At 34.6% G+C, this 13,199-nt stretch overlaps 4 protein-coding genes across 4 annotated transcripts; all 4 read left to right on the top strand.

Annotated features, from left to right (window-relative positions):
* The first annotated feature begins 4,889 nt into the window (after window positions 1–4,889).
* Window positions 4,890–5,853, top strand: LOC145012282 (uncharacterized). Its single transcript, XM_078971079.1, has 5 exons — window positions 4,890–5,012; window positions 5,090–5,165; window positions 5,274–5,395; window positions 5,477–5,584; window positions 5,683–5,853. Exons 1-5 carry the CDS (start codon window positions 4,890–4,892, stop codon window positions 5,851–5,853), a joined length of 600 nt encoding a protein of 199 aa, XP_078827205.1.
* Window positions 5,854–6,614: 761 nt separating this feature from the next.
* Window positions 6,615–8,076, top strand: LOC145000956 (uncharacterized). The gene is made up of 4 exons (XM_078960260.1): window positions 6,615–6,987; window positions 7,065–7,370; window positions 7,452–7,559; window positions 7,658–8,076. Exons 2-4 carry the CDS (start codon window positions 7,158–7,160, stop codon window positions 7,760–7,762), a joined length of 426 nt encoding a protein of 141 aa, XP_078816386.1. The 5' UTR covers window positions 6,615–6,987; window positions 7,065–7,157; the 3' UTR covers window positions 7,763–8,076.
* Window positions 8,077–10,226: 2,150 nt separating this feature from the next.
* On the top strand, window positions 10,227–11,365 carry LOC145012272 (uncharacterized). The gene is made up of 3 exons (XM_078971067.1): window positions 10,227–10,252; window positions 10,330–10,735; window positions 10,898–11,365. Exons 1-3 carry the CDS (start codon window positions 10,227–10,229, stop codon window positions 11,363–11,365), a joined length of 900 nt encoding a protein of 299 aa, XP_078827193.1.
* A 122-nt stretch (window positions 11,366–11,487) lies between these two features.
* On the top strand, window positions 11,488–11,997 carry LOC145012264 (uncharacterized). The gene has a single exon (XM_078971057.1). The coding sequence runs from the start codon at window positions 11,488–11,490 to the stop codon at window positions 11,995–11,997; it is 510 nt and encodes a 169-aa protein (XP_078827183.1).
* Window positions 11,998–13,199: the final 1,202 nt, after the last annotated feature.

Here is a 13,199-nt window from a genome sequence, read left to right as displayed (position 1 = left end):
AGGTTGTGTTTGAGACCCTTTACATATGAAACGTTTTGAAAAACCACGTTATTGCATTTGATGTTTCCATATCCCTTAGTGAACCCCTTTCCATTGTCTCCATAAGTAACTGCAGGACCAGTTTTCTTAACATAATCTTCCAGGAGAGACTTTGATCCCATCATATGCCTTGAGCAACCACTATCTAAATCCCAAAGACGCTCCTAACCCTGCAGTACTGAGAAACTAGTTAGAACACACTGACCCATTCAAAGATGGGTCATTCACAAAGTTATTTGATAATAGATTATAACACTCCTTAGGAAGACAGTTTAAAGAGTTTGACTTAAGAGTCCATTTTTCATTTCCAACTTTAATATTTTCAGCTCTTGAGGATGATTTATCAAAAGAACATTCACTGATCTTGTGAGAGGAATTACCACATCTATAACAAACTCTAGTACCAAAGTTCTTCTTGGTGAGCAAATTTTCTGATTTAACACATTTTGACATGTAAGATTCACCAAGAGAGCTTTGAGTCCTTTTGCTTATCATTGAGTCACGACTGAATTCAGTATCAGGAGGAGTTTGATCAGTGTTAGGTGATAAACTATCAGTATCTGATTTTTACTCATTCACAGATGGATTGCAATCAGGGAAGTGCTTGAGTTGTTCATGAACAACATGAAACATTCCATTTGAGATAGGAAATCAATAATATTCTCAGTTAGAGGGATTGGTCTAACAAGATGTGCAGGATAAGAGGTAGGATCAATTCCGGTAATTTCAACATTACACTCAGTGAAACCATCAGAATTAGTAATGCAGTATTCATCAATTAAACTTTGATTAATAAAAGAGTTACTGACAAACTTATTTTTGAAATTGTTTTTCATCACATTCATGGAATAGACCTCGGATTCCTTTTCTTGTGGTTTAAAAACTTTTTCAGCTTCTGCAAAATTACCCCCAAGCATTTTCTCACAAGAATGTGGAATTTGAGCTGAAATAATATAATAAGCATTCTTATGAGATTTTGCCCAAGTGTGAAGCACAGTTTGTTCTTTGATCAAAAGATTTTTAACATCATCAATTTCAGCAGACAAAGATGAATTTGACAAACTAGTAATTCTAAGATTTTCCTGAGTGGACTCAATAATACTATTTTTCATGGATATATCAGTTTCAAGAAGATCAATTTGATTTTGCAAATTTCTTATGGTTTGATTCTTCTTAGAATTAATGACACCCAAATACTCAAACATTTTGATTTTTTCATTCATTGAATAGGAAACAAAGTTTTTAACCTGGTACATTGAAGAAGAGTCAATGTTGTGCTTCCTGGAATTTTCAGCATCAGACATATCAGTGTCAAAAGTACTTTTGTCTTTATCAGAAATAATCGGGTCCTCTATTTTGACCATTAGACACTTGACTTCATCATCTGATGACTCTTCATCAGTTTTCCATTTTTCTTCTTCAGCTACAAGTACTTTATGTTCCAAGTTTTCAGCTTTCAGCTTCTCAATCAGCTAGTTGTACTTCTGCTTCCAGTATTCATCTGAGCCTTGTTTCTTTTGTTTACAATCCTTTGCAAAATGATCAGTGCTCCCACAGTTAAAGCACTGAGCCTTCTCTTTCTTATCAGCACCATGCCTTTTATCAGCTCCTAACCCTTTTGAGAACTTTCCACCCATCTTCTTTTGAAACTTTGAGAAGTTTCGACCTGATTTTTCAAAGGTCTTCACAATCAAGGCTGCACTTGCCACAACCTTTTCAAGATCATTAGTGTCAGTTTTAGATGAATCAGTATCTGAATCACTTTCAGTGTCTGAATCTGACACCAGCTTTTTGTTGGAGAATAAGGCTACAGAGGATTCACGCTGAGAATCTTTCATCAGTTCCTTTCTTTGAAGCTTGGATTCTTCATAGTATCGAAGATTTCCATAGAGACTTTGTAAGTCCATAGAGTTGATCTTCTCACTGTTTTTCAGCACATCAACATGATTCTCCCAACCTGCACCCAGAGAATCCAAAAACTTTTGCACTAGAACAGTTATATGCTTCAACTGATCTAGTCTCCGAAGATCATTAACAAGAGTATTAAATCTGTTAAAAGTTTGAGTCAAGGTTTCACCTTTCTTAGCAAAAAAATGTTCATACCTTCGATTAAGATCATTTATTTGAGTAGCCTTGACTTCTTCAGTTCCTTCAAAAGATACAGTCAGAGTATCCATCATCTCTTTTGCTGAGATGCAATTTTGAACCAGCCCAAAGATGTTGTATGGCAGAGAGTAGCTGATTGCGGCACGAGCACGAACATCTAGACCATGTTTTCTCTGGGAGTTTTCTTCATAGTACCATCAGGAACATTATTTTTAAGAGGCTGATACATCGGAACATAAGGACCTTTTTCAACGATGTCCAGCATGTCTTCATCAACAGACTCTAAGGCATATAGAGCCTTTATTTTCCACATAGCAAAGTTCGTTTCATCGAAAGGAGGGATTTTAGCAGAAGGATGATTTGATGAGTTTGATGAAGAAGAAGATGAAGCCATTTGTTTGATAAAAGAAACCTGCTCTGATACCAATTGAAGAGGCCTTTAGATCAATCGATATATCAAACAAAGACAATAAATAAGAACAAGAGAAATTCACGAAGAAAAACTATCACTAAGAAAGATAATCTCACAAAGAGATTATCGTGTGCACAAAGCGACGATTAGGGTTTGTGAAAAGCGTCACAATTCACAAACCTGTACAAGATAATATATACTGTTATTCTAGACAATCCCTACAATTCAGGGATACGCTAGCTAATAAATCAAGATAACTAAGGAAACAGAATAAATACATGATTTGTTACAATGCACTGAATAAACTAAACTAATACAAACTGAGCAGTTACACGCTGGTGCTGATGCTGAGACATGTGCTGACGCTGAGTCTGTTTTAAACATAATCATATTTCAAGGTTTGACCTTACAAATAGTTTGCGTTTGAAAAGAGTTTTCGGTTGAAAAGAGTTTGTGGTTTCCTGATTTCCTGATTATAGTCAATGAAGATGTTGTGTTTACGGTTGTGAACGAAGTTTGCGGCCGTGAACAAAGTATTCGGTTGTTGAAAAATACTAGTTTTCGACCGTAAATAGGAGTTTACGGCCATGAACTCTTGACCATAAGCACACAGTTCTTGATTAAAACACGAGTTTTAAGCAGTTATGATTCCCTTATTGCCACTTAAACAACAAAACAAGCTTCGAACAGTGATGAAACAATGCTCCTTTGACCGAGAACGTGATTGAAAGATGATTTGACACCGGATTTGCTCTGATACCAATTGTAAGGTCCTGGAAACAAGGATCTTAACCAGTGATCAAGAAATCTGACAATCAAACAGTAAAAGAATGGAGTAGAAGAAGATTGAACCAAGCCTTGCACACATTTATATCACAAAAACATCGGGTACAACTTGGCACACACTAATGGCCATAAACAGCAGTGAAAACATCAACAACAATAACACACTCATACACACACTATATATATAGGGGAAATGTTCTAGTCGTAAACAGGTTAACGGTCGTAAACCTGTTTACAGCTGTAAACTACCTCTGGCCGTAAACACACCAATAACACCTCTATTACATGCTAATGACTCAATAAGACCTAAACAATGATTAGCCTAGCCCAAACCATTAATTAGACTCTTCGACCATAAGCAACTACCATGTTGACCAATGACCCATATGTCGTCCATGGAAACCATAAACAACTACCATGTTGACCAATGACCCATATGTCATCCGTATCTCATCCATGGACACTATAAGAAACTACCATGTTGACCAATGACCCATATGTCATCCATGGGCACCATAAGCAACTACCATGTTGAGCAATGACCCATATGTCATCTATGGACACCATAAACAACTACCATGTTGACCAATGACCCATATGTTATCCATGGAAACCATAAGCAACTACCATGTTGACCAATGACCCATATGTCATCCATGGGTGATACCATGACACCATAAGCAACTATCATATATATTGACATGACCTGTACGTCGTTTGTTTATAAATTTTGGTTTAATCATAAAAGCATAAATATGAATAGTTTATTAATGTTTAATCCTTGTTTATAATTTTAAATTAAAATTATACTATGAACAACTCGTTGGTGTATTTTCTTTCTTGACGTTAGCTAGATGTATATACTCTATCTATCAATCTGGAACTAATTTAATAAATTTGAATTACTAAATATTTAGCGGTAATTAGCACAGTTCGAATTTTTGATTAGTGGAGGTTCAAAATATTTTGCAATTCATTTCCCTCCAACCTACACACGTTTAGGCTGCATATTAGGGTAATTTTACTGTTTAGAAATAGGTTTTATATTTTCTGTAATCATCATCTAAGGCAGCTAATTAATCGGAATCTTTGTTCATTATACATTTGTGCATTGACTTTGGTGATATTGGTTGTTACTCATCTATAATTAAATTTTATTTAATTTACTGTTATTGTGATGATCGTTTATTGTTCTCTGATCATCTTCATGTATATTATCATCTTTAATTAGAAGTAAATTGGTTTTGATTGTATTCAATACTTTGCATGAATAGTAATGCCTTCATATATAATTTATTTTTATTGTTTGTTTCTCTCTTCTCATCAGTAGTTTATCATCTTTAATACATTTGTAGTAGAAAGTGTAGAATGTGAAAACAATTCTTCTGAAGATTGTGAACCAGATGGACGTTTAACTATTCATGTTTGAAAAAAAAAACGTGAGTTACCAATCAAATCTTAATTATACTTTTTCTCTGTATAACTTTTGGTTTACACGTACATATCAATTCATAACTTAACACATCACATGATTACTTGCAGGTTAATGCCACCAGGCTCTTATGCACACTTTATTAGTCAGTCCTTTAAACAAAGAGTAGATCCAGAAGGGTACCCTTGGGCAAAAGTAAGCAATGAAATGCGTGAATTATATTGGGAGGAGTTTCAGGTAATTAACTATATTTGATAAGTTGTCGTTTGTTAAACATTTACACTTAAACTTATGTTTATATTGTTAATGTGTAGAAAAAATGTTGTTGGGATGAAACAATAGACTCGGTGGTGAGGCAAGCTTGGGCAAGGAAAGCGGAAGAAAGTTATGGTTAATATCTATTCAACATGAGGAACTCAAAAAGAAACAAACATGGCTTTAAACCAACTCATATTCCACAAGAAGTCTAGAACTCCTGGCAATTAAATTGGAATACAGAAGAATATAAGCTAAAATCTGAGCAGAACAAGAAAAATAGGCGTAACGGTGTGGCTGATGGAGTAGCAAAATCTACACATAACGCTGGATCCGCAAGTCATTTGAAGATAACTTCTGATTTGGTAATTTTATAAATGATACATCATATCAATGTTTGTATATGTTTATCTGTATATTTGACATTTTATATGGTATTTATGCAGAAGAGGAAATTAGGACATGAGCCACCCCATAGTGAATTGTTCCTGTATACAAACACGAAAAACCACGATGTAGTCACTTTCACAAATGAAAAAGATAGACAAATTCATGTAACATTCATTTAATTTTAAAGTTTTATATTGTACCTACTCCATAATATCATTCCTAAATTTGATATCTTTTAAGTTATAACATTTTTATTTTGTAGGTGGCCTATACAGAAAAACATGAAGAGTTGGAAGCTGAAGGTGATGAATTTGAGGAGGACAAGTTATTTTATGCTGTTGTTGGTAGCCATGATAAAAAAAATAGAAGACTTTATGGATTAGGCTCTTTTGCAAAGGCGATTCCCAATAGGAATGGTGGCGGTTCCCAATAGGAATGGTAAAACGGATGTATCTTACATTCCGAAAAAAAAATGATGAAATAGAAGAAATGATGGAGCTTGTTGCTAAACAAAAACAACAAAACGAAGAGCTTAAAGAAATGATGAACGCCCAACAAGAGGAAAACAAAGCAACGGTCGGACATCTTGAAAAAAAACTTGAAACGACATTGGATCTTATTAACGGGTTTACAAAACAACAATAGTAGTAGGCTAATATATGTTTATTGCAGATTATGTATTTTAGAGTAGCAACTTTCTTATTTCCATGTAATAAATAATTATTTTATTATTTTATTATTTTATGATATAATGGTTATAATTTTTTTGTTTGTTTTTGTTTTTCATATATTACTACAAAATTATTTGGATATAATTTCTAAATCAATTATACATCGGTCCATATAGAATCTGGTATATAATATATACTACTAAAATTGATAGGGATTCATGACCATGGAATTTGCTAGGAAGTCATCAAACGAAATTTGATAGGGATTCATGACCACGAAATTTGCTAGGAAATCATCAAACGGAATTTGCTAGGGATTCAGCACGACGAAATTTGCTACGGAATCACAACCACATAATTTACTTGGGAATGACCACCATGAAATTTACTAGAGAATAACAACCATAGAATTTACTAGGGAATCACCAACACAGAATTTGCTAGGGAATCGCCACCACAGAATTTGTGATGGAATAACTACCATAGATTGTGTGATGGAATCCTACTACAGAATACACGACAGAATACCACCTACCATGGATTTCATTCCGTTGTCACATTTGTGACGGATTTATCTTTTCCGTTGCAAACCCTCGCTACGATGTTTTTAGGGACGGAAAAAGGTCGTTGCAAATTTTGTCGCTATTCGTCTTTTGCAATGGAATTATAGCTTTTCGCAACAAATTCCTTCCGTAGCGAAAACGCGTTTTTCTTGTAGTGTTTAGAATATCTGGAAGTAGCCTTTTGCCTAAGGGCGGTCCTAGTTAGGTGTCCGGAGTGACACCAACAACACCTAGATTTCGCGCACGTAGTAGAAAAGTTTTCGTTTTTTTTTTAATTTTTACCTGTTGTGTCACGTAAAAAATTTACGTGAATTATATTGGGAGGAGTTTCAGGTAATTAACTATATGTGATAAATCGTTGTTCTTTATACATTTACACTTAAACTTATGTTTATATTGTTAATGTGTAGAAAAAATGTTGTTGGGATGAAACAATAGACTCGGTAGTGAGGCAAGCTTGGGCAAGGAAAGCGGTAGAAAGTTATGGTCAATATCTCTTCAACATGAGGAACTCAAAAAGAAACAAACATGGCTTTAAACCAGCTCATATTCCACAGGAAGTCTGGAACTCCTGCCAATCAAATTGGAATACAGAAGAATATAAGCTAAAATCTGAGCAGAACAAGAAAAATAGGCGTAACGGTGTGGCTGATGGAGTAGCAAAACCTACACATAACGCTGGATCCGCAAGTCATTTGAAGATAGCTTCTGATTTGGTAATTTTTTAAATGATACATCATATCAATGTTTGTATAGGTTTATCTTTATATTTGATATTTTATATGGCATTTATGCAGAAGAGGAAATTAGGACATGAGTCACCCCATAGTGAATTGTTCATATATACACACATGAAGAACCACGATGGAGTCACTGTCACAAATGAAAAAGATAGACAAATTCATGTAATATTCATTTAATTTTAAACTTTTATATTGTAGCTACTCCATAATATCATTCCTAAATTTGATATCTTTTAAGTTATAATATTTTTATTTTGTAGGCGGCCTATACAGAAAAACAAGAAGAGTTGGAAGCTGAAGGTGTTGAATTTGAAGAGGACAAGCTATTTTATGCTGTTGTTGGTAGCCATGATAAAAAAAATTGAAGACTTTATGGATTAGGCTCTTTTGCAAAGGCGGTTTCCAATAGGAATAGTAAAACGGATGTATCTTACATTCCGAAAAAAAAATAATGAAATAGAAGAAATGATGCAGCTTGTTGCTAAACAAAAACAACAAAACGAAGAGTTTAAAGAAATGATGAACGCCCAACAAGAGGAAAACAAATCAAGGGTCGTACATCTTGAAAAAAAAAACTTCAAACGACATTGGATCTTATTAACGGGTTTACAAAACAACAATAGTAGTAGGTTAATATATGTTTATTGCAGATTATGTATTTTAGAGTAGCAACTTTCTTTTTTCCATGTAATAAATAATTATTTTATTATTTTATAATATAATGGTTATAATTTTTTTGTTTGTTTTTGTTTTTCATATATTACTACAAAATTATTTGGATATAATTTATAAATCAATTATCCATCGGTCCATATAGAATCTGGTATATAATATACACTACTAAAATTGATAGGGATTCATGACCATGGAATTTGCTAGGAAGTCATCAAACGAAATTTGATAGGGATTCATGACCACAAAAATTGCTAGGAAATCATCAAACGGAATTTTCTAGGGATTCAGCACAATGAAATTTGCTACGGAATCACAACCACGGAATTTACTAGAGAATGACCACCATGAAATTTACTAGAGAATAACCACCATAGAATTTACTAGGGAATCACCACTACATAATTTGCTAGGGAATCACCACCACGGAATTTGCTAGGGAATCGCCACCACAAAATTTGTGATGGAATAACTACCACAGATTGTGCGATGGAATCCTACTATAAAATACACGACGGAATACCAACATGGATTTCTTTCCGTTGTCACATTTGTGACGGAATTATCTTTTCCGTTGCAAACCCTCGCTACGACGTTTTTAGGGATGGAAAAAGGTCGTTACAAATTCTGTCGCTATTCGTCTTTTGCAACGGAATTTCAGCTTTTCGTAACAAATTTCTTCCGTAGCAAAAACGCATTTTTCTTGTAGTGTTTAGAATATCTGGAAGTAGCCTTTTGCCTAAGGGCGTTCCTAGTTCGGTGTCCAGTGTGACACCGACAACACATAGCTTTCGCGCACGTAGTAGAAAAGTTTTTGTTTTTTTTTAAATTTTTACCTATTGTGTCACGTAAAAAAAATGTGCAACTAGTAAAAACATTTAGTGCAACTATGTAAAAAAAATGTCACTCTATCGAGAATTACCAAACGAAAAAAAATAATAATGAGTCTAATGTTTTAATCAATTATTGTCCAATAACCCAATTGCCCAAAGCTCCAAATAAAACATTAATTGGATAAATTAGCCCAATTTTAATTGCTTTTAAAAAATAGCCCAATCCTTATTAAATTAATTAATTTTATTCACAAGAAAGGAAAAAAAAACACGACTACAGATCGATACTTCGGCTCCTGTGTTCGTCACTTCGCACGTTCTAACGTTCTTGGCTTACTTCGCTAGTTCGATCGATCAACAATCAGCTGACCATTCGTCCATTCGTTCATGACTTACACATTCGACAAAATCGATTTCCTTCGATTCTACTTTCTTGGTTACCACCATTGACTTCAAAGCCCTAAAATGAAGCAAGTAAGTTTTACCAAATAATTTAGCTATTTGAAATTGATTTTTTTTGAAGTTATTGATTAGTTTGGGTGAAATTGATTTGTTTAATTGAAGTTATATTGTTTCCTTAGGTTATATTGTTATGTTTTTATTGAATTTATTGTTTGATTAGGTGAAATTGTTATGTTTTATTGAATTTATTGTTTGATTAGGTGACAACAATTTGTTTTATTGAATTTATTGTTTGATTAGGTGTAATTTTTATGTCTTTATAGGTTAAGTGTTTTTTTTACCAAAAGACAAAGACCTAATCTTAATGAAAGTGGTGAAGAATGTTCCCAAATTCCATTCACCAATCAATCAATACCTTCCGTTTCTAATTCTAATGCAACTCCACAAATACCAATCACCAATCAATCAATCCATTCGGTTTCTAATGCAACTCGACAAACACCATGCTCTAACCAACCTCATGATAATGTTGACTTGAAAGATCATCCAAAGGACCCGGCGGATAGGCCAAAGATTACACGTTACAAATCAAATATAAGAGATGATGTAAGAAGAGCGTATTTGCTTCAAGGACCTGGTCAAATAAGGGAACACAAGCTCCAAATAAAATATAGGTGATAGATTTAGAAGATTCGTTCCTTCATGGTTTGATGATTTTGATTGGTTGGAATATAGTGTAAAAAAGAATAGTGCATATCGCTTATATAGTAATGTGTGTAGAGACCTCATGGGATAAAAATGAGGGAGATATGCATTTCTTTCCCAAGGTTTTGATACTTGGAATAAAAAAGATGCATTTCAGACTCATATGGATGGTGTTGATAGTTTTCACAACAAAGCAAAAGAAAAATGTGAATATTTAATGAGGGAAAAACAAGCTATTAAAATGTAGTCTCGAGGAGGCAAACCGAAGTGGAGGACCATAAATATAAAGCTCAATTACGTGTTTCTATTATTGTTGTTAGACTTTTATTGAAAATCGGTTTACTGTTTTGTGGTCATGATGAGTCAGTTAACTCGGAAACTAAAGGGCTTTACATTGAAGTGTTAAAAACCATTCGAGAGACTAGTGAAGATATTTTCAACAATACATTAGAAAATGCTCCTAAAAACAATCAACTAATTTCCACTAAAATTCAAAAAGAACTTGTGCAATGTTTTGCACAAGAAGTACTTTTGAGTATTCGTGAAGAGATTGGTCAAGATGTCTTTGCTTTAATGGTTGATGAATCTAGTGATGTTTCAACAAAGGAACAAATGGCTATTGTTTTGTGTTATGTCAATAGTCTTGGCTTTATGAAAGAAAGATTCATTAGACTAGTGCACGTGAAGGATACATCCTCTTTGACGCTCAAAAACGCCATAAATGAAGTACTTACAAGTAATAAGTTGAGTTTTAGTTAGGTAATTTATTATTAACTATTTTGCTATTTCAATTTAATTTAATTCAGATTATGTGTTTTACATATATATATATATATATATATATATATATATATATATACACACACTAATTGTTTTAAATTTTAATAGATAAGAGGACAAGGTTACGATGGGGCTACCAATATGCGAGGGGAATTCAATGTTTTGAAAGCTTTGATATTACAAGAGAATGACATAGATTTTTATGTACATTTCTTTGCACACCAACTTCAATTATTAGTTGTGGCTATAGCAAAGAAGCATAATGGTGTAAGTGACTTTTTTGAGCAAATTTTGTTGGTGGTTAATGTTGTTTGTGCCTCGTGTAAAAGAAAAGACTTACTAAGAGAACAAACAAGAGAAAGGGTGCAAAAAGGCTTGTGTAGTGGTGAACTTGAAACCAGAAGATGGTTAAATCACGAGACTACACTTGTTCGAGCTGGAGAAACAACATGGGGTTCATATTTTAACACACTCACAAGTTTGATGAAGTTATTTATGGATGTTCTTGTATTTTTAGATTTTGTGAAAGATGAGGGAGGGTCGTTGGCAAACCATCAACAAGCGTCTGGATCTTAGCATATTCTAAATCATATGAGTTCGTGTTTTACTTACATATGATGTATGACATTTTATGCCTCACGGGTACATTGTCAAAGCAACTTCAAAGATAATATCTAGACATTTTAGAAGCGGCTTCGATGGTTAGAGAGATAACGGAGGCATTGCAATCTTTTAGAAACATAGGATTTGCTAGTATTTTGCCAAAAGTATCCTCTTTTTGTCAAACACACAAAATTGATACTTTAGATATGGAAGAGTTGTATATTGGTGCGAGAAACCGAAAGACTACTAAGAATAATAGGTTTCATTTTGAGGTTGAAATCTTCAACACGGTGGTTGATATGCAACTTATAGAATATCAAGATCGATTCAGTGAAACAAGCACCCAATTACTAGAGTACATGGGTGCTTTGAGACATTGTGATTCATTTGCACAATTTGACAAATCAAAGTTGTGGAAGTTGGGTAAGTTATACAAGTATGACTTTGATGATTTGGATATGATAGACCTTAAAGGACAACTTGAGATATTTTACCACTCTTGCATCAAAGATGAGTGCTTCCCTAGTTTGAAAGGAATTTCCGACCTTTCTCGTTTGATAGTACAGGGAAGCATCAGTCTTATCCTTTGGTTTCTAAGCTTTTAAAGTTGGCTTTGATATTACCTATAGCAACCGCAGGTGTAGAAAGATGTTTTTCAAAGACGAAGCTTTTGAAGACCAAATTGCATAACAAAATTAGCAATGACTTTTTAAATGATGCATTGCTGTACCATCCAAAAATACAAAGGTACGACTTGACCCCCTTTAAACTAGAAATTGGACATTATTAGTTCCTTAGTACGCTGGGCGTACTAAAGTGTATGCTTAGCGTACTAGACCCCTTCCTGGTCGTGGATGTTTGGAGGTACGCTGGGCGTACCGGGGATTATGCAGGGTGTACGCGCCAGGAACCAAAAACCCTAATTTCGCACGTGAGGGTTCTATATAAACGACCTTAAGCCCTTGGGACTAAACCCTGGAGAGCCACCACTGCCCTTGGATGTTATTTCACTGCTGAAGCTTTAGAAAACCATTTTTGAGCCTTAGAAGTGTGCTTTTGTGTTCTTTAGTGTTCATTTCAAAGAAAGGATTTGGTCAAGCAAGCTTGAATCAAGAGGGTGTTTCAATATCCTACATCATAATCATCTTACAGAGCTTTTAGAGGTAAAATTCTTTTACCTTTACTTTTTGCTCTTTAGATCTAGCTAGGGTTTTTGTAGTTGGTCCTTTCGATGGATTTTGGGCCTAATTTGTTGGCTAGATCGTCTCCACTCATTAATAAGGTTAGATCTAAGATCCTTAAGCCATTAGAGAGTATAAAAATAGGATCTTGGTGGAAGTCTTAACCTTGTGCATGAATGAGAGGCTTGGGAAATGTCTTAATGGTGACTTTAGGGGATTAATGGACATGCAAAGGCATAAAGTTAGCAACTTTATGCCCTAGGAGGTGTTAATGGACTCAGATCTAGAGTTTGGACGTAAAAGAATGAAGTAATAAGCACTTAATGGAGAAAGTGGTTAACTGGGACTTACACCGGGTGTACTCCAAGTAAACTACACGTAACCCTTTAAGATTCGGTACGTTGCGCGTACCTGAATGGTACGCTGGGCCTACACGAGGCAGTTGGGTCGTCCTTATTTTGGGTTGTCGAACTGCTGGGCCTCTTTTGGGTTATTGGGCCTGATTGGGTTCAATAAGTTCAAAGATTTCTATCAATTAGACATGGACTAATTGGGTGGGCCTTTTGGGCCAAGCAGGCCCATTAGGGATATTGGACTTCGATCTTGGGCCCATTTGCAACAAAAAG

This window comes from Lactuca saligna, chromosome 1 (assembly GCF_052625555.1).
Source record: "Lactuca saligna cultivar CGN05327 chromosome 1, ASM5262555v1, whole genome shotgun sequence".
NCBI lineage: Eukaryota > Viridiplantae > Streptophyta > Magnoliopsida > Asterales > Asteraceae > Lactuca > Lactuca saligna.
This window is presented reverse-complemented; position numbering and strand designations above follow the sequence as displayed.